The sequence below is a fragment of the Chenopodium quinoa genome, unplaced genomic scaffold, assembly GCF_001683475.1.
Source record: "Chenopodium quinoa cultivar QQ74 unplaced genomic scaffold, ASM168347v1, whole genome shotgun sequence".
In the NCBI taxonomy this organism is placed as follows: Eukaryota; Viridiplantae; Streptophyta; class Magnoliopsida; order Caryophyllales; family Amaranthaceae; genus Chenopodium; species Chenopodium quinoa.
In genome coordinates, this window is record NW_018745024.1 from 7439146 (window position 1) to 7464177 (window position 25032).

The following is a 25032-nucleotide window of genomic DNA, read 5'->3' on the forward strand; positions in this document are numbered from 1 at the left end:
ATCCATTTAATAATAGTGAAATAAATTTTTGTTTTTGTTTTTGTTTTTGTTTTTTTTTTTTATTTTTTTATTTTTTTATATTTTAATTTTAAATTTATGGTTTCCAAAAATCCATTTACTAGTAGTGAAATATATATACTCCATCCGTTTTTAAATACTTGCTCCATTTCTCCATGCACGGAGTTTTAGGAGAAATTAGAGAAAGTAATAAAATATGGAGGTAGTGGGGTTAGTGGAAGCATAAAAAATTATAGAAGACAAAAGTAGTGGAGAGAATTGGAGAATAGAGAACATATGTTGGGACCACTAGGTAAGAGAAATTGATTAAATATTGTAAAAGCTTTCCAAATAAGGAAATGAAGCAAGTATTAAAAAACGACGGCAAATAGAAAGTGGGTCAAGTATATATATATATATATATATATATATATATATATATATATATATATTGTTGTTGGTGTTATAACTTATAATTATTAGTTACTCCCTCTGTCCTCAATTGTTTGCCCCAAACCATAAATCCACTTATTAAGGCTTTGGACAAAAAATGGTGCACATGGGTTGACACAAATATCAATGAGGAGAGAGATAGAGAGAGTGCAAGTGGGAAAACATGACTAAAGTAGTATGGAGCAATCTTTTGGGAATACTTTAAAAAGGAAAGTGGAGCAAACAATTAGGATCAGACGGAGTATAATCAAATTTGTGTTTTTTTTTTAATTTTTTTTATGGTGTTATTTTTATAAAACTTCCTATAATTAATTCAGAATTCACTTAAAAATAAGGTGGAGTAAAAATGGCTCAATAGCACAACAAAGAACAAACTAATCTAATTTATTACTCGTATATAGAAGTTTGAAAAAAAAACAAAAAAAAAAGTGAAACTTGGAGACTTGAAGTACAATTCTACTCTCTCTGTGTTTTTTTAAGTGTTATATTTTAACCGACACATAGTTTTGGACAATTTAATTGACTTAAATAAAATAAGAGGTAAGCGGGGTAGTTAGAGTATTAAAAAATTGTAAAAGAAAGATAATGAGATTAATAGTTTATTGAAAAGTAATAAATGTGAGAGGAAAGATATAATATAGAAATTAGAAGTAGTAGTGGGTTTGGGTGGAGACGAGAGAAGAGAGATATAATAGTTTAATGTAGATTTTTTCCAAAAAAAAGTGTAACACTTAAAAAAAATACGATCGGAAATGAAAAGTGAATCACTTAAAAAAAATAATACGGAGAGAGTACTTAAAAAAAAAAAAAAAAAAAAACTCCATTCTACCAATATTCTTCCATTGTTATTTTTGCTAACGGGGGAAATCAAGAGCTGACGAAGAAGATGACGACTGAAAATGTTCTGCCGCAAACCCTAATCTTAATTCTCCTACAACCTCAAAATTTTCAGGTAAAATTCCTAATTAGATTCAAACATAGTTGCTAAAATCAGTACTATTTTATATTCATACTCTTGATTTTGCTTAATTTCACCTCCAATTTCATTCCTTTTTATTCGCGTTGTCCTTACAATTTGATTGATAACAAATGTTATGTGATTTGACATTGAAATGGCCTATTTCAGGAAATTATAATTGATATTAGGTTACTGTATTGGTTTGTTTTGCTTATGAGGAATCAGTGAATATTGTCAAATCAGTATCCCTGATTGATGATTATTAGATATACATGTTGCATGCCTTAGTTATGGTAGTGATGATCTTAAATTTGGATTTGATTGTTGAAAGTGGGGATATAGAAAGAGATTATGTTCATCAAGTGTGACATTAAATGTGAGGTGGAAACTAGGTGGCTCGGGTTTTCGTTGTTTGATTTCGGTTAATGGCTGGATGAGTATAATGCCTTGTTTGATATGATTCAGTGATGGCGAAGAAGTTATAGTGTGTATGTTTCCGTAGATTTTTTTGTGGTTGATGGGTGCTTGTCATATAGTTGCCATAGGCCAAGTCAAGCTTCAAATCTTTGGATATTGTCATATTGAGACAAAAGGTGGTTGTGAAACTTGGGAGAAATGGTTCTCATTAAGTCTATCAAATTTAGTGTTACTTAATTTGCTAATCAATTACTTTTGCTTGCGTCCTGTTGCTTTCTTTACAATTGGGAAGTGCTTAATACTTCCGCCATCCTTTATTTTTTGCCTCATTGGGGTGATGTTACATGTCTAATTTTTAGTGGGAATAAGTTGATGAGAGGGAAATGTGGTAGAGCCAAATGTACTTGGTGTGAGAGTAAAGTAGTTGTCTCATATAACCATTTAGGGATAGAGGGAGTACAAAATATAGGTCTGTAATTAGTAATATCTCAAGAAAATTTTACACATCCATAGGATGCATATAGCCTTAAGTTCAGACTCATACTCTCATCTTATCTTTTCGAGCAATGCAAGTTTGTTATTAATGAAGGTCATGGTTTGAACCAGACTAAAAGATAGATCTTGTACTACGTGCATTTTGTGTAGATTATAGTTTCTTCACTCTTTAGCAGATTGTTTGTTTTGGATTGTTCCTGTTCTCTATATGGATTATATTATATGCTTTTTTATCCTAGCAAATGGCAATCAACTTAAAAACTACTTTGTATATGTTTTTGTTTTTGCTTAGGTTATCTAATATTCCAGCATACGTTTTCTTTGCAAGTATATCTAACTGTTATACTGCAAACATATACTATTGTTGTGATGTTTTTGCTGCTTGATGTCAGTAGTAAGACTTTGTAATAAAAAGAACTACACAGTATATGTCATTCAATAATTTTTAGTTCATTATGAATTTGATGGTTTTATTAGCTATCATTATCAACCCGTTTGGCAAGCTCACGTAATTTGCTTTTGAGTTTTCACACCTAATCAAAGAGGGCAATAGTATATATTGTAAATGAATAGTTATATTATGAGGATTCTTTAGTAAAGGAATTGCTGTAAAATTTGAAGGTCTGTTTTATTTCAAATCAACAAGTGTAATTTATTTGTGGAATGCACTGTTTGTTGTGAAACCAAATTGAGGACAATAAAAAAAAGTATGATGGGACTAAAAAAGCTTAATACTATCAAGCAGTTCTATGATATATACTGGATTACTGAAAGTCTATTGTTAAAAAAGGAAGCATCCACTGATTCATAATGTACATAAGAAAATTGCAACTGACAAGAAGTAATTGTAGATCTGTGGAAGCCGTGAAACATTCTTGTTGAGGTCACAAAAGAAGCTTATCTAATGCCATTCGGTAGCACCATCCCATGTCTAAGCAGAACCATCAAGTGCTGCCAAAGCAGTCTGTAAATGTGCCTTGGGTCAGCTAGGTAGTCCACATTAGAAGCCAGATAAATGCTCTGCATAATCATAAAGTATTAAATTTGGAAGCGGTGATTAAATATATACTTGTGGTGCTCTGCAACCCGAAAGACAGTCCTGTTTATATTCCATAGGTTACTTATTTCAGTAAGAGAACATTTTTCTTTGAGCTATTTAGATTTTTTTGCCTTTAAATATCAGTAGAGCCTAAATACATTGATCCTATTTTTTGACATTTTAGATAAAATGATTCATGGAGTTGAGCCCCTGCCACCCAAACCTGCAAGAGCTGCAATTAAGATAAAAGTGAGTTTGCTAACCTCTCTGCTCACCTAAAAATTACATCTCTCTGTTTCTTTTGTTGCTCTTTCCTTTTTGATTTTTTATGTTTGACCCTTCTGTATTTCTTCTTTGTGGGTTTATGATAAGCCATTCTTGTTTTTGAGTACGTTTAATTGCATTTTCTGAATTCTGTATATTTTGATGCTAGTCTTCTGATATTCTAACTTTTTAATTCCTTTTCTTTCAACATTTAATCTTTGTAGTTGTAACTTTGAATTCCAGTGCTTTGGAAGCTTGCTGTTCATTTCTTCTTAAGCTTTTCAAGGAGTTCGTTAGTACAAGTTTCTATCCTTTAATCTTTGATGATAATTGTTCTTGTTGTTTATCTTTAGTTTGAAGTTCTTTACACCATATGGTAATGTTGTTCATGTTTAGTTTAAAGTTTTTTATTTTTTTTTATTTTTTTTTATTCTTTTTACTTTTGACAAAAAAAGTTAGGATTTCTACCCAAATAGTTTATGGTTCTTTTAGCTTAGTATACTTGTTTCCTTCTAATATGATTGAGTAGGTTCTTTGATATAGGGGTTGGGTTTGATTTAGGGGATGTGTGACCTTAGAAAGTCATGATTTAGCCATTCTCACCCTTGCATAATGCTTGGCTATATGATTTGGTATATTGGAGTTGTGCTATCTTGACATTATTTATTTATTTTTATATTTTTCTTTTGCTTTGATGGTCAAGCTAACTATTCCTAGAATTGGAGAGCCTCGAAAGAGGTATCCATCGCAGTAGTTAGATTGGTTAACCTTGTGTATGTAGGATAAGGGATAATTATTCCTAAAATTAGGAGACTACTTAGCTAGTAACATCCTATCTTGTTGAGGTTAATTCTCTATCAAGAGTTGCAAATGAGGGCTAGAGTCTGGACACCTCCTTATAAGTCCTCATCGATGATTGAATTTTCTAAGCAAAGATTTAGGCTTAGTGATTATAGAAATGTAAGATCGTTTGATCTCGTGGAACTATGACCCTACTTACCATAACTTATTCAGTATTCATGTTTAGGATGAACTCGAGTAACTATGATCCTACTTACCATAACACATCAGGTTTAAGATGAACTAGATAATACTTAGACTAGGCTCATGACTATTTGATTAGATACCACTCTTTCACCTCTTCTTTAATATTAGGGAGGTTTTATTTGAATACCTAATTGCCTTACATAAAAAAAATTATAAACAAAATATTACAAATAGTAGAACAATTTTTACTTTTTAGTTATTTAGTCATTATGCATCTCACCTTTTCATAAGTAATCATATTTATATCTTTTTTTTTTTTTTTTTTACATATATGTATTTTTATCGATGATATGGTTCACAATTTACATATCATAATTAATGCCCCAATTTGACTGACACATGTCTTTGACTATTAATATCTTTTAGATCAATAAGTATAGATGATTTTAAAAATATTATTAAGAAAATTTACATTGAGTCGATTCTAACAACTACACACTTAATTATGTTTAATAAGATGTATAAGGTACAAAATTGGTCAAAGTGGTGCATGTGAATAGTACAAAAGTCAGACTAGGAAATTTATTTTGAAACGGAGGAAGTATTAGCTTACAAAAATGATCTCATTCATAACTGCTCCATATATTAGAATCATAATAAATCTTCTTTATAAGCTGAAAATAGCAAACAAACTTATACCGTCAAATATTCAATTTTCAGAATATTTTAAAGTATTTTTTTCCATACAAGACAAGCAAATCAGAATGTGACACATATTAAGCTTACGTCGACTTGCTTGTTTACATCGTAGTATAAAGATAGATAGATTGTGAGCTCTAATGTCAGCCCTCAAATTTATGAAGTGTTACTGTTGGCCACCAGTCCACACCCACCATTTCCAGTGTTAGGAAGTAAAGATTAAAGGGGGCATACACAGAATTTCCAACTTCATTCAAATATGAGTGAAACACAAATCTTTAAGGAAAGGATGAAGGCTCTCATAACCCTAACCATTCTAGATGACCTAATTTTTGTGCAAATTCTACCCAGGCTTCCGGTAAAATCCCTAATTCGATTCAAATCTGTTTGCAAGAATTGGTATTATCTTATTTCTACTCCCAAATTTGCTAAATCTCACCTTGATTTATCATTTTCTGCTCCTCAATTTCTGATAATTGATGGTATGCCAGGTTTTGAGCTTAATTTTTACTCGTTATCTTACGATGAATCCAACAATTTGAAAGAATTAGTTCATTTAGATGCTCATGTAAGACATCGTATGCCACATCTAGTGTTTGTTGTTGGTTGTTGTAATGGCTTGGTATGTTTGTATTGTCAAAGCGGTTGTGGATTTTTTTTCTCTTTGTGGAACCCTGCAACTCATCAATATCACAATATTTTGTCCCCTATTGATGGTTTCATGGGTAAAGGTGGTTTTGGATATGTATCCGCTATCGATGATTATATGATAGTTGCTGTTATCCCCACAAGTGCTATATTATCAAAAAACATCCGTCTTTGGGTGTTCTCGCTGAAAGCTGGAGCGTGGAAATACTCTGTTTTATCATGTGATAATGGATGTGAACCCTTTGAGTTCATTAAAATGGACAGGGTTTTAATTAATGATACTCTGTACTGGACCGTTGGAAAATGGGGAAATGCTGGATGCACAAAGAGTATTATCTGTTGTAATTTTGTTGACGAACAAATAACAGAAATACCATTACCAGGAAGTGGTGATCTTGTTATTATGTCTTCTGTGATTAATGGGTGCTTAGCACTATATCGCTATAAGATTGGTCAGCCTCGCGAGGTTTGGATATTGAAGCAAAAGAGTGATGGTAATTCCCTTGAGAAATTGTTCTCAGTCCCTTGCAGTAGTGTACTATACCCCTTGTGGATGAATTTCTCCCCAAGTGGCAAGTGTTTGGTTAAACATGCACGACAGCTCAAGTTGGTTGACCCGGCTGTAGAAGATATTGAACCTTTCCATGGTATCGATTTTGATGAGTCTGTGTTCGCAGTACACCAGCATGTTGAAAGTCTCATCTCACCCTTTGGGACTTCTCTTAATGATGAAGACAATGATGCTAACATCACAACTTAAAATAATCAAAGCGAGTACATTATTTTGTAGGTATTTTATTTCTACATGTCCTGTGTAAATCTCAGCGTGAGGTTGTCTTTTTTATTTTTATTTTTATTGACTGTGTAGTATTACTGATATGGTTGCTTCCAAATAGCTGTCAAGTTTTGGTCATTACTACTATTGTATGGTATGCTTGCTTTCTGATGTTATCTGCTCCATTATTCCTAAACATTGACAAAGTTTGTATATTGTGGAAGCATATTAGGACTTAGTAGTAAATTGCTTTATCTATCATAATTAATATGAAGGAGATGATGTTAAAAACACAACACAGGTGAACCATAGCCAATTTATTATACATAGCATCATATATTTTGTGTAGCAAGAGGTAGAAATCTTGCTAAATGACTACTTTTTGCACAGTTGCTTTTAAGCAACTAGTACTGAGGTCTGAAGTGTTTTTTTTTGCTGTGTCAATCTTGAAATTATATATTTACTTCCTGATCCATAAATTTAAATTATTGACTCTTGTCTGTTTTGGAAGCATGTGAACAGTTTGCTGAATTGTAAGATATTGAAATTCCTGAACATACTCTGCAACTTGACAATTCTGAGAGGTGGTGAGTAAGATCAATGGTGGCGGCTGATTATCACCTGTATGCTGTAGCTTCTCTCTCCGTGCTTGGCCATGTCTGGGCCCTGAACTTCCGATGCCAGATGGTGGTGCTGGGGCTGAAGATGGTGAAACTTTGAACTTTTTTTTTAGACGCAGAAACTTTGAACTTTAGTTATGACTGGTGAAGTTTGTTTTCATTCCCCTGTTGAACCAAATATAAAACTTACAGAATTTAAAGCTCAATTCTCATTATTTCCCTTTCTTCTTTCTTGATTAATTTCCGTGTCTGTCTGTCTGTCTCTCTCTATCTCTCTCTCTCTCTCTCTCTCTCTCTCTCTCTCTCTCTCTCTTTTTATTGTTATTGTTATTGTTGTTGGTTACTGTTGTTGGTTATTGCTATTTTCTAGTTTTCTTCTATGGAATGCTAGATTATTGAAATAAAAGTATGTGATTTCGCAATGTTATATGTTGTATATATATGATTTATGATATGATTTATTTTGCATAGAAATTTCATTCTCTGGCAATAGATGTGGTGCCAATTTTTGGGCTTAATAACAGGACAAGAATGCTAGTTTTGTTGTTTGATGATTTGTTGTTTGATGTTTCTGCAGTTCAATGATCTTGATTTATGTTGTATTGAAGTTATAGAAAGTAATTTGGGTTAGAAAGAGATAAAATTTAGGTTACCAATTCATACTGAAAATATAGAAACTAGCTCGATATTTCTAGCTTAATTTTTTATAACAAGCATAGAATGAAAGTATCTATGTCATTTAGGATAATAATGATAATTTGAGTTGTAATCATCAACTTTGAAATTGCTTGATTTGCTTTGGACCATGATGTTGCTGATAGTCTGGTGCGATAGTCTGGTGCCCTGGTGGTACTAGCTTGAAATATTCTTTGGTCATGTGAGCTTTGTCTTTAATTTATTCAATGACTCTGATAGTTGATTGCATTAGAACTTTTGATTCAATATGGTAAATAAACAATAACTGGTGGCCGATGCTACTGGTACAAACGATTGAATATTTACATAGAATATATATTTTCGTTTTATATTCTATGTAGTCCATTAAATTTTGATTTAAGCACAAGCATATACATTGAATGAGAAGGTGTTGAGCTTGACTATTTGGATGTTTAAAGTACATGTACATTTTTGTCAATTTTAATTTCCTTGCTATGCTTTCCTTAGTATAGGTCATATTTCTGGATTTACTTTTTCTACACATCTCCCCTTCTGCTCACGCTTCCTTCCTATCTTCACCTGCTGGCCTCGCAAGGATGTTGCTGCTACAGCTGCAGCTTTTGCCTTGCCAATTTGTTCTTGTTCTTGTTTGTCAATTTGCCTTGTCTATAATTGCCTGCATCTATTCTAATGATTATAATTTTGTTGTTGAATTTACATGGCTGCTGGCATAATCCAAAGTGGATGTCGTCTAGTGTCTGTCAAGGAAGTTGGCATGCAAAAAGTTGAGGCTGTTTATGAGCCATTTGAGCCTATATTTCAGAATTGTGGTTTAAGAGGTCTAAGGAGATTCTTTCTCTTTCACCTAAAATTCCTAACTCGGAATTTCTGAACACCATTTACTGTTCTTCACCTTCTTCAGTTTGACATCTAGTACAATTTTTTCGGTGACCTTAAGAGGGTTGTCTTGTTGATCCTTTTGGGTTAATACGAGTTGATCTTCATCATAAACCGTAATTTAGGGGCAATTTTGGTTTTGCATTCTTTTAATATGGGACATTTTGGTAAAAATAACAAATGATTTGGTAAAATTCATTTTTCCACTACCAAAAGTCAGTTTGGTTAGGGTTAAGCCCTAAATCACTCCTTTTCTTTCTCTCTCTCAACTGGCAACCCCAAATCACTCATTCTCTCTCTCAACAATGGCAAGCTTTTTAGGTTATTAATTTCAAGATCAAATGGTCACTCCTACCCTTTGGGTTTGACCAAGCCCTTAATTTCACCTTTTATTCATATAATTTTCGTTTAATTTCGCCACTAGGGATGGTGGTGTTGTTGGACGGTTTAATAGATGAAGCTTGGACATGAAGAAGATGGTGATGTCAGTGTTAGCTTCAATTGAGTAAACAACTTAGACACCATTGTTTGCGTTAACAAATGGAGTTACAGTCTTGGCTATGGTTGTTGGTGATTAGCAGAATAACAGCGGAAGAAGCACATGTTTGAGTTGGCTGTTAATCTGTTATGACTAAACACTATATTGTCAAAATATGTTGATCATAAAGGTGAATTGGGGCAAGTCCATCCTTTTGATAAACATGACATGTTTATCAATGGCAAACTTGTAAATAAATGGCCAAAAATTTGCATTATTTATAATAGAAGTGCTAACACTATTAGCAATTTTAACAAATTACCTATTTGCAAAAAAAAAAAAAAAAATCAGTTCAGTGTATGATTTTTATTTAGTAAAAAATAATTTCAGTTCAACAACTAAACTTCTTAACAATACATATGTAGACAAAAACAAGTTCAATTATTAGATGATACATAGTAAGGTTTCTCACAAATTTCTAGACAGATATAATTTTTTTTGGCATCAATTAAACATAGTATTATTAAAGACTATAAAAAGAGGATTGTTAGAGCATGAATATTGGAGAGGATGGTTTTATCCTCTCATCAATTCTCTCTCCTTACCCTATTTTGATACCTCACACTCTCTTTCATCCACCTCATTTTCCACTATCTCTTTCCTCTCTTCCATCCTCTTCCATTTATTTTTTCCACATCAAAGGGTATCCTCTTGATATATTTTATACTATAAATATGGCCCACCATATTATTATTCATTATTTGTTATTGATAAGATCTAATAATAATAATAATAACAACAACATTAATAATAATAATAATTAGTATTCCATAATTATCATACAAAATAAAAATTACCATACTTTACCAATATTTTGATACAATAACACACGAAATTAGGATACAATATTTTTTATTCCTTTTACTTATTAAGTCGATCATTTGTTCTCCTTGATCAAGCCGCTTATCACTAGTTTCGTCAAGAGTTGTGTTGAAAGATTCAAGGTTTATCGATGTGGAAGAATTACTACCTTCTGCAGCTACACTCTTTGATTTTTTTATGCCCATAGGCCGCTTTCTTCCAGCACCCACACTTGGTGATTCTGGTTCGGATCGTGTCCCATTTCCCTCGCTCTCCAAAGGAAGCTGTTGGACCATATGTGGGTCCCATTTAGGAAAATTTTGCATTGTTTCCAAACAATGCATCAAAGTAAAGTGCTTTCCATGATTGAGTTTTGCATAATACTCATGGGCACGTTGGACAGCGTCTCCGCCTGAGTTTCCACTTTTCGGGTGTCGTAGGATGTAACTGTACGCCATAACCCATTTTGAAACCCATCTGTTGATAAAATCCCAACGTTGTTGCATGGACTTAATGGTCTGTGCACTTATCTCTTCAAGGTTTTCTACTCGTGCCTCTTCGTATAACTTCCTAATTGCAGCCCATAAACCGGCTTTAGTTCGTTTCGTATTCATGGTAACATTCCCACCGGCATTGATGTAGCCTGAAACAAGCGTCTTATCCTCAGCTATACTCCATGCACTAGCTTTTTTATCACTGGGGTCTTCTCCAGTAATGTTAACAACATCATCATCGAGATCTTCTAGATGTTGCGCTTCCCGCACATCTTCTGTTGGAGAAGTAGTGCTACTAACATTTACTCCTGGAGATTGATCCATGGGTTGGGTAAAATGTTGAGACATGTGAAATAATGGGACATTTTGTGAAGGTGAACCCCCATGAAATTGGTGAGGAACTTGGGATGTATAATTCGGGTTTATAGGTCTTTGGTGGCTACCAAATCATTGCAAAGCAGCTTGAAATTGTGGATTATTGAATATACTTGGATCAAAAGGGGGAGTGTTTGAATTGTATTGAGAATTTGGAAAATTATTACTTCTTCCATAATTATGATTATTTTCATCCATTACATAAGAAAATTATAAAAAGAGAGGAAAAAGAGGAAGGAGTGAAAAAAGGTAAAAAATTAAAGTGCATAAAAAATGGCAAAAATTAGGTTCATTTTATAGAGAGAAAAAAAAAATAAAGCCGTTGGTGAAATCAGTTTTTTTAAAATAAGTTACCGTTTTCACTAATTATCGTTATACATATTTTGAGGTAGTAAAATTTTGTTAAAAATAAACAAATAAAAGGTTGACACTTGTCAAGCAATTGGAGGCCAAATTGAAATTCTAGCCGTTGCCCTTGTTTTTGCTACTTTGAAGTTTCTGTCATATGTGAGTAAGTTTTCAGTTTCTTTTTTTTTTATCATCTAAACGTCGCCGTTTGTCCATTAAAATTGCTCAAACGGTGGGTTTTGGCTGATTTGCTCCATCCTCTTTGGCACAAAGGACGAGGTGAATAATCCTTCACCAGATGAGGATGAATGAGAATCCTCTTCCCCTTGAGGATCCTCTATACTACCTAACATCAAAGAGGATTACTCCAAATCAGCAAAAGTACCATACAAGAGGATATATATCCTCTTTGATATTCATGCTCTTACGATATTTTTAGTTTTCCTAATTTGTATTTGTTGACACAAAAATCCAAGTAATGGAACTTCATGTATAAATAGAAGTGTAGAACATTATAAAATAGATCTTGCTAACGAACTCCCTCATCAAGGCGTTAGATAATCCGTTAAAATAATTCCAAAAATGGTATTAATTTAGGAATGTATGCCAAAGTCACATGGCGATTGGTATAATTAATGTTTATTACAAGTTAATGTTTCTACTTTTAGTTATCTTATCCAATGCCCTTAGAGCATTTGTTAGCTTTTGTCTTATAAATTTGATTATGATAACATGTATGGACAAGAAAGTCAAAATTGTGCTTTCCACAAAATAAGTAAAGTGATTACTTGTTCAACCAATAAATTGGAGTTAAGGTCAAATACGGTCCCTTGCGAAACGCCGATTCAATTTTACATGATTGGCGGCAATTTTTCAAAGACAAATTCAAGAAAGTATCTTAGTACATGACATATTTAAATACATGCATCTTTCATATTTATTAAATATACTATAACAGGGTGTTTGGTTTGAGAAGGGGAAAGGGAAAGAGTTTAAGAAAGGGAAAAGGGAATGGAAAGATATACCCTTATAGTTACAAGCTTATTTGTTTTAAAGATAACAAATAGAAACTCTAACTTACAACACCATTCCTTCCCTCTAAACCACCACCTCTTCCCTTCACCGCTAATCCCCGTCCCCCCCCCCCCCCCACTTATTTTGGTCGTGCGATGCTATTGCTTCTCCTTCTCAATCTCTCACTCTCTTTTTCTTTTGTGGGATGGGGTGAAATTCGTGGTAGGTGGGGTGATTTTCATGTTTTTAGAGGAGGGTAGGGTGAAATTCATGGTGGTTGAGTGGTGGGTGGGGCAAATTTCATAGTTTTAGGGGTAGGTGGCTAGTGTTGGGTAAGGCAACATGTCAGTGGTGGGATGGCTGGGTGGCTGTTTGGTGCAGGTGCTTAGGGGTAGTAGTGTCGGTAGATGGAGAAAAGTCATTTCCTTTGATGAAATCCTTGGAGGGGGAGCAAGTTGGGGAATGATTGTGGGGGAAAGTTAATGTAAAAATAAGGTAAAGAGAATAAGTTCATTCAATTACCCTTTATTGAATAACCCAAATCAAACACCCCCTAGAGTAGGTAAATAAGCATTTTTATTGATTACATTTTTCAATTTTCTTTTTGTTGTGATATAATGAATGCTTTGATTTATTTAGATTCGATGACATTTGCACAAAAAATCTATCTTTTTGCGTGTACGTCACTATGGAATGAGACGCTCACGTTTTTTCTACTATGGAATGCACTCTCAAATCATGTGAAGATATAAATGACTTGGTATTAATTGCATGAAAATGTTCCTATGTATTGGCTATCCAAAATCCAAGAATCATTCAAGTTTTTTGGACCATGATTTAGATAATCTTAATAATTTTTTTTCACAAAAAAAGTATGTGTTTAATTCTAAATTTTATTATTCAATATGTTAACAAACAAATCAATTCATTCAAATTTTGAGGCATATGAGATTGAGAAACGCTTTTGATGTTTTTTTTTTTTTTTTTTTTTCCTGGTTGAACAGTATTGCGTGAAGCTAAGGTTGTTTTATTTGAGGTGCCAAAAGCGACCTCGATGATCCGAAAAAATATTTCGTTTTGAATAATTGTCAACCTAATTTGACATGAGAAATTTAGGCCCAAAACAAGATGTGTAACCGCCCTGAACTTAATCAAAATCCGAATTTGACCTTGTTTGAACTTAACTCAACATCATTTGGACCCAACTTGAACTCAACCCGAAATCAATTTTACTCGACTTAAGTTCAAACGAAACTGGTTGGACCCGACCTAAACTCAACCTCTGAAATTAATCCGACGAATACCCAATTCAATAATCTGATTAGTTTGAACCAAACTAGTATGAACCTTGCCAAATTTTAATTCTATCCAATTCTGAACCAAACATGATTTTAAACACAACCGAATATTAACCTTCCATTTTTTTCATTACACTAAAACATAATTAAATCCGTTCATGTAATTGTTTGTTTCATTAATCGTTAAGGACTTTCTTTTGTAAGGGTGGGTCATGTGCATAACAATTATACTCGTATTTCTTTTAAACATATACACTCGTATTTCTTTAATTTAACTGTAGATCGAGCATAAGAATAAATACTAGCACATACTATATATAACTATAAATATGAATGAAAGTTACAAGCTAAGTCAAGCGTAAGTTAGACTTTAAGGGCATGTTCTCTTCAGTTTATTTTTAGTTCAGCTTCAATCAGTTCAATTTAGTTCAATTCCTAATTTCTTTATCTCATAAAATATTCAGTTCAGTTGAGCTCCAATTAGTTTTTTTCAGTTCAGTAAATCAGAATAGGTCTTAAGTATGATGTAAAGTATTTATCGTGATGACTTGATACACACAATTATGTTATTCAAGAAGTAAATTATTGTATATGCCTAAATTATTCCCATTTAAGAAATTTTTTTGTTTCGCTATTTTCCTATATAGATCCAGCCTTCATTTCTTTTCTTTCCACACAATTTAACATAACACTCTCTTGTTCTCTCATTATCTCTTTTCTATATTAACTTGTTAACAAGATTGAGAACTTGCATTGCAATAAACTTTAAAAGTACGAGTATAATTGCATTATCAAAGGAGTCAACAAAACTTTATAATTTTTAAGGTTAGTAATTACATTACAAAGTTTATTTTCTTAGTGGCAGAATCTTACATTTTTGTGGAAATGGAGAAATGAACAAAGACAAAACAAAGTATAATTTAAAAAAAAAAAAAAAAAAAAATCTCTCCTTCTGATTTCAAGAGTTCTTGGGATCGATTCCCATCACCTGCTCATATGGCTCTCTGAACACCAAAACCAAAAAAAAAAAATTGGTACAAATGCTCTTTCTAAGGTTAGTACTTAACGTCTTTCAAAAAAAAAAAAAGGTTAGTACTTAACGCGCATGTCTAATTTTCTAAAACAAATCACACTTTTTATACATGCAGCCATATAGGTCGATGCAATTACCTTTCTTCCTATTGAAATTCATAATCTGTAAACGTATTAATTTATTTGGACAAAATCAAGGGTTTTCACTCGTAAGACAAAATAATACATTTGCTTGGAGAGTTAATTATATTCATTTGTGTTCCAATCAATTTAAACAAATTCTTAATCAAATTTAAATAAATCTACAAGCTTCTATTCTTACTCCTCTGGGTTATGGGTATATTCACGGTTCTCTCATGCTATTAGATGTTTCTATAATGCTGATTCGCTTATCCTTTCACCTCACTCTGCTGACATTCACAATGGGCGTGTTTGTGGTTACTGCTAAAATTAGTTTATGGTTGGCTTGGCTATCTTCGTCTGTGGACTCTAAGACTATAAGACTATAAGAGAGTATACTCTCTTTTAGTCTTTTAATACTACATTATACTGTACTTGTTCTAATGTTATTAGCTGCTGTAAGTGTGTAACTTTTTCAAGTTCTACTACCACAAATCGTTGACTTTGGTTAATGTCTAGGATGGGAATTTGATCTTGATTTTTGGATTTCTTTTGTTTTGTTTAAGAACTGGTATCTAGATCCTACAATCCACGACAAAATTACATTGAGTGTTTAAAAAATTAAGCTGGTCCTTTAGAAGTAACGATTTTTATGTGTTATGAAATTTCATAGTGATACAGTACATGATATATTCTCAAATAATTTATACTCCGTATTTGTTTATACTACTCCGTTTTCCTTAATTCTCATCACAAATTATGTGGTAAGAAAATTTAAAAACTTTGGCCATATCTCTTGTACTTGTATTTGAAAAATAAAAAAAAATTACATGTTAACTGTTAAGTCTTGCACCCCTATTTGCTAATTCACTTATATAATTTTGGGAAATTCTCTGTTTCTCATAGTGAGTAAAAATGACATTTTCGTGAATAAAGAAACAACTTTTTCATTATTGTGGGCTCCACAATTGAATAAAGTTGTTGGTTTATTTACGAAAATGTCAGGTGAGAAACTGGGGCATCCTCTATAATTTTCAGTAACATATACTAAGATATATTAATGATCACGTATTGAACACACATAAATGTAATTGAATAGAACTACAAATGAGTAGAGCTTGGGATAATGAAATTATATAACTATAACAGACAAGTTACTGAACTTACTATTTACACTTTCTCAATTTCAAAGGTACTATGTAATCACCAATTTCCTTCTATAAAATTTAGAGAAGATAGACAAGCGTCTATTATTCTCAATTCTCTTCCCCTTATATATCCCATTTCTACATAACTACAAGCTAAGGCAACAAATATGAGATTTCACTACACTTGGAAGTCTCAGCACTAATTCCCACATACCAAACATCCCTTGGTCAAAATACAGGATGTATGGTATTATATAATATGATAATTTATTCATCATATACAAGTAATACAACCAATTATTATACATATACATTTATCAGTATACTTGCATACCAAACTCCAAATATTTTGTTTGGTAAATACAGTGAATAATTTATCAAACTTCTCCTGCAACAGGTCCATAACACCAACTACAGATCATATAATACAACATATTGAAGGAGCATATTGTAGCTAAAAACCAATAATAATAGTCATAATGACCTTTGTTAACATCACTTGAAACCCAACTCTCTTCTTCTCTCTTGGTTATATCATTCACCAAGTTAAATATCAAACTAGCCAACAAGTTTGCAACGGCCATTCCTACACCAAAGAGACAAGTTGCTATACTTGACATGCTTTTCGGCATTTCAGTGTAGAAGAATTCGTTTTGCCCGATAGCATTGAAGGCTTCAGCAAGACCACTGAAGATATATTGGGGTACTAGCCAAAATGCGGACATGAGGACTGCCTGTCCATTACTATCTACGAATCCTTGAGCAATGGCTCGTTCCCTTCTTACATTCTCAACAATTCCAGCAACCAACATAGACATGAATGCACAGAATAGCCCTATTCCCATCCTCAACTTGACACTAAGGGTAACGGGTTTTCCATAGATCCACGACGCTAAGGGGAGGAGTACGCGATCATAGATAGGAATCCAGAATACAATAACAATGGTTGAGAATGTTATGAATGAGGCTGCAGGAACTTCAAAGTTCGGCCCTAGGTGTCTGTCCATGGATTCCGCTTGAAGCAGACCAAATGAACTCTGGCTCGCGTGTATGGACATTATCACCCCTGTAGACCAAATTGGGAGGACTCTAATGAGAGACTTGAGCTCTTCGACTTCCTCCACCGTGCATAGTGTCCATGGATTTTTGGCCAGGCCATCCGGACCAATGTCTTGATCGCGGTCTTGAATGATACAAGCTTTATTTAAGCACCTAAAGTCAATAATGATCAAATACAGATTATATCGATTTCTTCACAAATTTTTGGCGCGAGTAACAGATTTGAAAGGCCTAGATGGCTAAAATAGAAGTTGGAGATACAATTGTTGTTATAATGATAAAAGAAACTGACCTTAATTTGTCACTTGGGACAATTACTGTCGAATCTTTTTCATGATAGTACTGATGAACACTTGATCCTAGAGGTTGTACATTCATTTTTCGGTTTCTAAAAGCAGCAACAGCAACTCGTATTAGGCTGATAAACAGACTTCTTTTTACCTGATTCATCACATAGTAAGGAGCAGCAAGGAAGAGGAAGAGCGTTGATAAAAACATAAGTATTACTGGAACTCCGAAACCAATTGTCCAACCCCAGTGATCTTGGATGTACACAATTACTGTCATCGCGATTACAACAGAAAAGCAACCACAAGCATAGTACCAATTGAAGAACGTTTCAAGAATTGTCCTGTTTTTGTGATTTTCTCTTTGGTCTATTTGATCAGCTCCAAATGCTAGTGAACAAGGTCTAACACCACCCGCGCCAATTGCTATGAAAAGAAAGGAGGACAGAAGGAGAGCATACGGTCCTGCTGTGGTTTTGGCTTCAGGGATTATTGTTGTCATCCAAAGCATAATCATCCCCTGTGGTAAGTAAATTTAATTCTACACCATAAAAATAAGTACTGAACATACCTTATCTTTCATCAAACTTGCTTGCCCCTTTCGATCCTTTTTGTTTTTTAAAATTGGAACACGAAAAGATTTCAAATGGAAAGAACAAAAAGGATCGGAGGGTGTGAATAAGATTTCCTAGAACAAGAAGAAAAAGGACCTTACTATATATGTTTCAACTTTGATTCTAAATTAATAAAAAGGAGCTTTAAAAATAATAATAATTCACTTTGGACAAGCAGTAATAATGCTTGATTGTCTTTTGTCAATTCATAACAAAATTACTTTCTTCATACATTTTTCCTACATCTAAGCCCTATATACAAAGTGTCAATTACATACATGCGATTTAAATGTAATGTGGTTGCCATTGTTTGGATTTCGTACCATTTTGTAATTTAGCTAGTTTTCAACAATCTAATTGCCTTATAGTTTGCTTTGGTCTTTAGATACAAAATATTTTTAGCTCAAAAGAAACCACTTATTTCATTATGTGTATTCGTATTTTAGTTGCAATTTCAAGGTTACCATGCATTAAATTTAATTAATGTAACCACAAAAATATAAATCTCATTTTTAAATCAAAAAAAGAATATCCTGATTTTAATTAATCCTTACCCATCAGGCCAAAATATATCAAATACATATTTAGAACTCTAGGGCTTAATGGGTTACAGTATATATTACGGAGTATTACCCAATGTTAAATACGGGTCTTGGCCGAACCCGTCACGGGAGAGTGCAAGTCCATCACTTTGACAAGACCAAGGAGGTTCCACCTCAAAACCATATGGCAATGAGGGAAGTAGCCCCTTAGCCTTATATAGTGGTGGTAACTCTCAAATTCTTTTAATGTGGGATTTCATTACCACTACACTCCCCTTTTCGTGTTTAGTGTTTTAGTGTGGGACAAGAGAATGCTCACATGTGGGTTGTTCATGGGCTCAACACTCCCCCTCACATGTGAGCTGTCCATAGTGTTTGTGACCCAGTATACCTTAGCCATTAAGGCCCCAATCGTGGGTCTGGCTCTGATACCTTAGCCATTAAGGCCACATGCTCACATGTGGGTTGTTCATGGGCTCAACACCCAATGTAATACTTTCTCCGATCCCTTTTAGTAATGTTGCAACAAGGTGAAATTATGCATTCCAAAACATACTTTATACTTCCTCCGTTTCAGATTAGATGACACAATTTGACTTCTGGCACTATTCATTAACTTTGCTTTGACTAATATTTTTCAGCTGAGATTTGGAATGGAGTTCTTCAGGCCATTAGATTACAGAGAAGCAGTTTGCATTTTACGGAATAGTTGAGACTAGTTGTTATGATGAGCAGGAAAGTGACAGTTCAAGCTAAGCTCTACACAATGTGTTTTACTGAGACCGTTTATCAAGTGTGGCTGCAAGTGTGGCTGCAGAGGAATGCCAAAGTTTTCAAGAGAAGTTCAGAAGTAAAAGAGGCTATAATTAGCAGAGTCATGTTTAATGTAGCTTGTAATTTAATGAAGAAATGAGGAGATGGTTAGTGTAGGCTCTTGGTGATGTCCTGTGTTCAGGCTTTGTTTTGGGGTGCTGGTGTTTTGTAGGCTGGTCTGTACTGCCATGCTTTTGTAGCATGTTTTTTGGTTTTTAATAAAATTTATTAAAAAAATAGTCAAATGGAATCTTGTTAGATTTATTTCAAGGTGCATTTAATTAAATTTTAAATTTTATTATTTTTTACAATAATATAATTAAAGATATATTTCGAATGAACTTTTGACATGATAAAAGAAGTGTGTTGTCATCTAATTTGATACGGAGGAAATTTGTTAAATATCAAGTATCTATAATTACATAAGAGTACAGTAAAAATTATAAAATTTGAAAGTATATTTTGAGACTAATCCAAGAAGACCCCATATAACTATATTTTTTTTAACATATAAATTATAATTTAATGTCAAACAAGAATAATGAGTAATACAAAATTTCAATCGTTACATTAACCCTAAAACTAAGGAAGTACTCCCTTCGGGTTTTTTTTTATTTTATTATATACATTACTTTCTTTTTATTTTTATTTTTATTTTTTTTTATTTACATCACTTCTAATAGAACTATAGAAGTCTTCTATAAATAATAACTTTATGCTATATTTTATTATTTTTCTCTCTTACTCAGACCCCACTCAAATTAAGTTATTATCATTTCTCTTTCTCATGGTCACCATTACTCTCTCACAAAGTTTTACTTTCATAGTCACCACATTACTTATACCATAATAAACTATTCATCCACTCAGATTATTAGACCATCTCCAATGGTGAGACTCAAGTTTTGGTATTGAAATACAAAATGAGTTGTTTTTTTACCTCCAATGGTGATACTATACTCAATTCTCAATTTAGCAACTCATGTGAAGTCTGATTTTCCAATGGTGAGACTCGCTAAAATATACAAATATCACTTTCAATTTATAGCCTACCAAACCCATTTCTTTTTTCTTTTGTGAGGAGTTGTTTTCTAATTTGTATTTATTTTAAAAAAGAAAAAGGTAAAACTTAAATAAATTATAAAATATATTAGAATATTGACAAGGGATCCACATTTTTTGGCAAAAGAGATTCAAAGTTGAGTATCTAAACTTAGCAACTTTATTTTGGAGTTGCTAAGCTTATATACCAACTTATTGGTATACATTGTAAAAAATACTCTTTCTCTCCTAAAAATACTCACTTGAGTCTCACCATTGGAGAGAGTCTTATACTTCATCCGTCCCTTACAATTACACGTCTATTTTCCTTTTGTGGAGTTCAAAATTACATGTCTACTTCTGTAAAAAGAATATACTTTTACTATATTCCCTCTTTTTGATGAGTTGTCATCAATGTTTTTTTATTTATTTTTTGTACTTTTGACTCATTTTCCAACACTTTACCTCTCTATCTATTCAATAATTACCAACTACTCCCTCCGTTTTTAAATACTTGCTCCACTTTTCATTTGCGGCCGTTTTTAAAACTTGCTCCATTTCCTTATTTGGAAAGTTTTTACAATATATATTCTCTCACCTAGTGGTTTCAATATATATTCTCTCTCCTCCAATTCTCTCAACTACTTTTGTTTTCGATAATTTTTTTATTCTTCCACCAACCCCACTACCTCCATATTTTATTATTTTCCCTAATTTCTCCTAAAACTCCGCGCATGGAGAAATGAAGCAAGTATTTAAAAACGGAAGGAGTACATTTTTTTCTCTCTCTATCTCTCTCTACCCCTTCATGCACATTTGTACTTCCTAATTATGGGTTTTAAGGATCTCTAAGTTCATTAATTTTTGTGAAAAATAGGAAATAGACATGTAAATAAGGGACGAATGGAGTATTATACCAAATTTATTCTCCTAAAACTCCACACATTTATAAGTGGTACAAGTAAAAAAAAAAAAACAAAAACAAAAAAAAACGAAGGGAGTATATTTAAGCTTCAATTTTACTCCAATGCTAGACCACAACTTCACGTTTGTTAGATTTGGGACCTATTCTCTTTCGCTTAATTTTAATTTAGTTTAGTTCTGTTCAGCTTAGTTTAGTTTAGTTCAGTTCCTAATTTTCTTCTCTCATAAAAAATTCAATTCAATTTAATTTTAGTCCGGTTCAATTCAGTTCAGTACAGAGCAGACAATAAATAAATACGGAGTAATCAATTTGGAAAAAGAAGTTGTAAGTTGATAATAATTACACAGTAAATACGGAGTACGAAGTACTACACGTCACTGGATTGATTTTAAGCTGTCATACTATGTAGTCCGTACTGTATTGAATACAAGAGATACGATATTTTTAACAAATAAGTTAGATTTTTAAATTTTGGATACGATATTTTTAACAAATAATTTAGATTTTTAAATTTTGGATACGATATTTTTAACAAATAATTTAGATTTTTAAATTTTGGATACGATATTTTTAACAAATAATTTAGATTTTTTAATTTTGGATACGATATGCACTGATGCGCACATACTGTGACACTGTCAAATGGATTAAGTTTTAAATTATGGGAAATTGGAAATTGGCAAGTGACGACAATCCTCACAAACTTTCATATTAATTCATTACTACTCGTATCACAAATATTATTCACAAACTCCCTAGCAAGCCATTAACATCAACCTAACAATGTCCATCTTGCTAGTAATCTGACAAAGACCGCATTGTGTGGTGGTTCCACCACCCACAATCACCGGCGGATCTAACTTGTGAATTGTTAGCTTTAAAGGACTAGCTACATTCATTAACGAACTTTTTTATCTTGAAATATTAATTAAGATTTTTCTACGGCAGAAAATGATCTTGATTTCAATATAGAATAATCCATACGTATTTTAAATTCGGCCGATTTCAAAATTCTTCTAATCTTTTTTTTCTTGCGAGTTACTTTCCCATTTGATGAAAATTAATTACAGTTTTCTTTCAAAAAAATAGAAAGTTCACAACTTTGATAATAAAACAAAACACCAATTCTCCATCATTTTTTTCAAGAGGAAATAAATTTTGGATCTTTGACAACCTCAAGGAAATAAATCTTGCTCAACAAAGAAAAAGTTAGTAGACATGATAATAAGAAATTAAGAATAGTCAACAAATAATCAATCAATACTACACGTATGTAGTACAACAAAAGTCTGATCAAAATTAATTATTCAATTAGATCCAATTTAAATATCAATGTGATTTATCCGAATAACTTACACCCCTGAAGTAATTAACAACAATAAACAGATCAAGAGTATTATTATATGATGAACATAAAATTAGAGATGAACTTACCAAGAGACTGAAGATTGAACCAACACCAATAGTAAGGAAACGGCCTAGATAAGAATCGGCCACAAAAGCACCAACTATAGGCAAGAAATTGATAGCAGCTGTCCATAAGAAGAGCAAATTCTGGCCTTTGGCTAAGCTCATCTTGTAATCATTCATCAAATAAACTATCATGTTCGTCGTCAATCCATAACTTGCTACCTTTTCAAATGATTCATTTGCTGCCAATATTATCCAACAATTTATATATTTGGTTACGAACAACAGAATCATGCAAAACTAATTAATGCAAGTTTCTTGGTGATTACTAATAAAAAAAAAATATATGTAAAGATATACATATAATTAAAATGAAGTACTCCGTACAAGTTTTTGTTAATTTACCTATGATGAATGGCAAGGTAATAAAACTAGCCTTGTTTCTCTTAGAAAACGTTTCTTCTTGTTGATGCTCGTTTATAAGCCTTTGCTCGAGACTTTCATCCGCCATTTGCACACAAGATTGTTCAAGCTTCAATTATATTCCAGTATTTATTAATTTTACACCCGAATTTATATAAGAATATTTAAGCAGAGCTTTACATAAAATATATATTCCAGTATCAACTACTACTACGTATGTTTGATTAGTCTTTTGGGTCCTAGGCCTTATTAAAAATGAAATATATATGTGTGCAATAATTGCTCATTGCTATTTTTAGTAGGACCAGACAATCAGTCGATCACGTTCTCTTTATGGAAATCTCACCCAAACTTATCAAAGATAATCTAAAAACGTTTTGCATGGTGGTTAGTGTTTAAAGTCAAGCTTATTATGACTTGAAACCGTGAAAGTTGTGCATCGAAACACTCCCTCCGTCCCCAATTGATAATAGTCACTTTTGCTAAAAAAAATTACGGGAATTAAAGAGAAATAAAGAAAATACATTGAAAAAGTAAATTTACATTGGGTATGCAAAAAAATAGAGAGAGAATGAAATTAAAATACATGGAAAAGTAAAATTTACATGGAAAGGTTAAATTTGCACAAATATTTTTGCAAATGTTAGAGAATTTTGGTAAAAAAAATAATATTAATTGTACTTGAAAAAAGCAAATGCGACTAACATTTTATTTTAAGTCACCAAAAATGGCAAAAGTGACTATCAATCGAGGATGGAGGGAGTATATTATTAACTAGTTTTTGGCCCGGGTAACGCCCGGATCATTATATGTATATTATTAATGAGATTTTATAATAAAAATTATGTGATAAATTACATCTATAGATTAAATTAGTTACATTTGATGTAAATACAGGAATAGTAGTCTAGTACATCCAGTATAAAATATTTAAATAAGATAAAAAAGATAATCTCACAAACAATGGAATAATATATGTGCATCATAATGCAATTCACTTACTTGAAAACGAATTTCCGACGCAACCAAGATGCTCAATTGTATTCGTTGGCACGAATCCTAAGGTTAACGCACCACTTCTACACAAAGACACTTCTGGAATGTAGGTTTGAGTCAAGTAACTTATGGTCTTATGTCCAATAAAGAATTTGTTTAGAATTTTGTGCTTGATGTATTTTTCAAGTGTTTAAGAAAAACAAAACAAAAAAAAAGGCTTCTTCTATTACAGAGAAACATGAAAGAATATAGAAGATGAATCTCAAGCATCAAGGAAATCACCTTAAACATCCTCTTAAATGGGAGGTTATGAGAGTTACTTATCAAGAGAATAATGGTGGTGATTAATCACTTTAAACTTCCTCTTAAATTGGGAGTTATAAGAATTACTCAAGAAATGACATGGCGCCACATCATTTGCCTAGTCATGATGACACGTGGCGAGCTCATGTCTACTCATTTATATATATATATATATATATATATATATATATATATATATATATATATATATGGCAGGAATTTTCTAGTAGTCATAGAACTAGATTATTGAATGTCAAAAAGTTTAGAGAGAATGTAAAAGCTTAATTATATTTAAGTGATTCTGTAAGTATATCTATAGTACATGCCTACACGGGTAAGTTATCATTATCCTACATTCCCCGACAAGACGGATATCCAGAATGATAGATTGGGTTTGGATATAACACCTCAAATCCTGTCCAATGTTGAACTTGAAGTGAAGGTGAGAAGTGTTTGTTGTATTGCATTCTGGCTCTTCAAAAGGGTTTGGAGATAAAAAGGAGGCTAGTTGTCAACTGAATCGAGACTATAGAGAGAGTATTGAA

General features: G+C 32.6%; 3 protein-coding genes and 1 long non-coding RNA gene across 5 annotated transcripts; 2 read left to right on the forward strand and 2 right to left on the reverse strand.

Annotated features, from left to right (window-relative positions):
* The first annotated feature begins 1252 nt into the window (after positions 1-1252).
* LOC110708450 lies at positions 1253-7592 on the forward strand. The gene is made up of 3 exons (XR_002508740.1): positions 1253-1402; positions 3544-3608; positions 7255-7592. It is a non-coding gene; the product is annotated as an uncharacterized LOC110708450 (long non-coding RNA).
* On the forward strand, positions 3615-7237 carry LOC110708449 (F-box/kelch-repeat protein At3g23880-like). The gene has a single exon (XM_021886577.1). It carries the CDS (start codon positions 5569-5571, stop codon positions 6715-6717), a length of 1149 nt encoding a protein of 382 aa, XP_021742269.1. The 5' UTR covers positions 3615-5568; the 3' UTR covers positions 6718-7237.
* A 2655-nt stretch (positions 7593-10247) lies between the features above and the next one.
* LOC110708877 lies at positions 10248-14966 on the reverse strand. The gene is made up of 3 exons (XM_021887100.1): positions 14945-14966; positions 11694-11808; positions 10248-11178 (listed from the first exon to the last, which is right to left on the reverse strand). Exons 1-3 carry the CDS (start codon positions 14964-14966, stop codon positions 10248-10250), a joined length of 1068 nt encoding a protein of 355 aa, XP_021742792.1.
* A 1097-nt stretch (positions 14967-16063) lies between these two features.
* LOC110708451 (protein NRT1/ PTR FAMILY 1.2-like) lies at positions 16064-23432 on the reverse strand. Of its 2 annotated transcripts, XM_021886578.1 has the most exons (4): positions 23171-23432; positions 22790-23007; positions 17426-17940; positions 16064-17286 (listed from the first exon to the last, which is right to left on the reverse strand). In XM_021886578.1, the coding sequence occupies exons 1-4, from the start codon at positions 23274-23276 to the stop codon at positions 16452-16454; spliced, it is 1674 nt and encodes a 557-aa protein (XP_021742270.1). In that variant the 5' UTR covers positions 23277-23432; the 3' UTR covers positions 16064-16451. The 2 variants fall into 2 exon arrangements, with proteins under 2 accessions (XP_021742270.1, XP_021742271.1); XM_021886579.1 differs by lacking the exon at positions 23171-23432 and having other exon boundaries at positions 17426-18108; positions 22790-22907.
* Between the last annotated feature and the right edge of the window lie 1600 nt (positions 23433-25032).

What these genes read in the sequence shown, in the direction of transcription:
- LOC110708449 (XM_021886577.1), top strand. Translation starts at nt 5,569, where the DNA reads ATGAGTGAAACACAAATCTTTAAGGAAAGGATGAAGGCTCTCATAACC.
- LOC110708877 (XM_021887100.1), bottom strand. Translation starts at nt 14,966, where the DNA reads ATGAATTTCAATAGGAAGAAAG. An exon ending in GAATTTCAATAGGAAGAAAG is followed by an intron (nt 11,809 to 14,944) that starts GTAATTGCATCG and finishes CTTTGATGTTAG; the next exon opens with GTAGTATAGAGGATCCTCAA. An exon ending in CAAATCAGCCAAAACCCACC is followed by an intron (nt 11,179 to 11,693) that starts GTTTGAGCAATT and finishes ATGATTTGGTAG; the next exon opens with CCACCAAAGACCTATAAACC.
- LOC110708451 (XM_021886578.1), bottom strand. Translation starts at nt 23,276, where the DNA reads ATGGCGGATGAAAGTCTCGAGCAAAGGCTTATAAACGAGCATCAACAA. An exon ending in GTTCAATCTTCAGTCTCTTG is followed by an intron (nt 17,941 to 22,789) that starts GTAAGTTCATCT and finishes TACTTACCACAG; the next exon opens with GGGATGATTATGCTTTGGAT. An exon ending in GTCCCAAGTGACAAATTAAG is followed by an intron (nt 17,287 to 17,425) that starts GTCAGTTTCTTT and finishes TATTGACTTTAG; the next exon opens with GTGCTTAAATAAAGCTTGTA.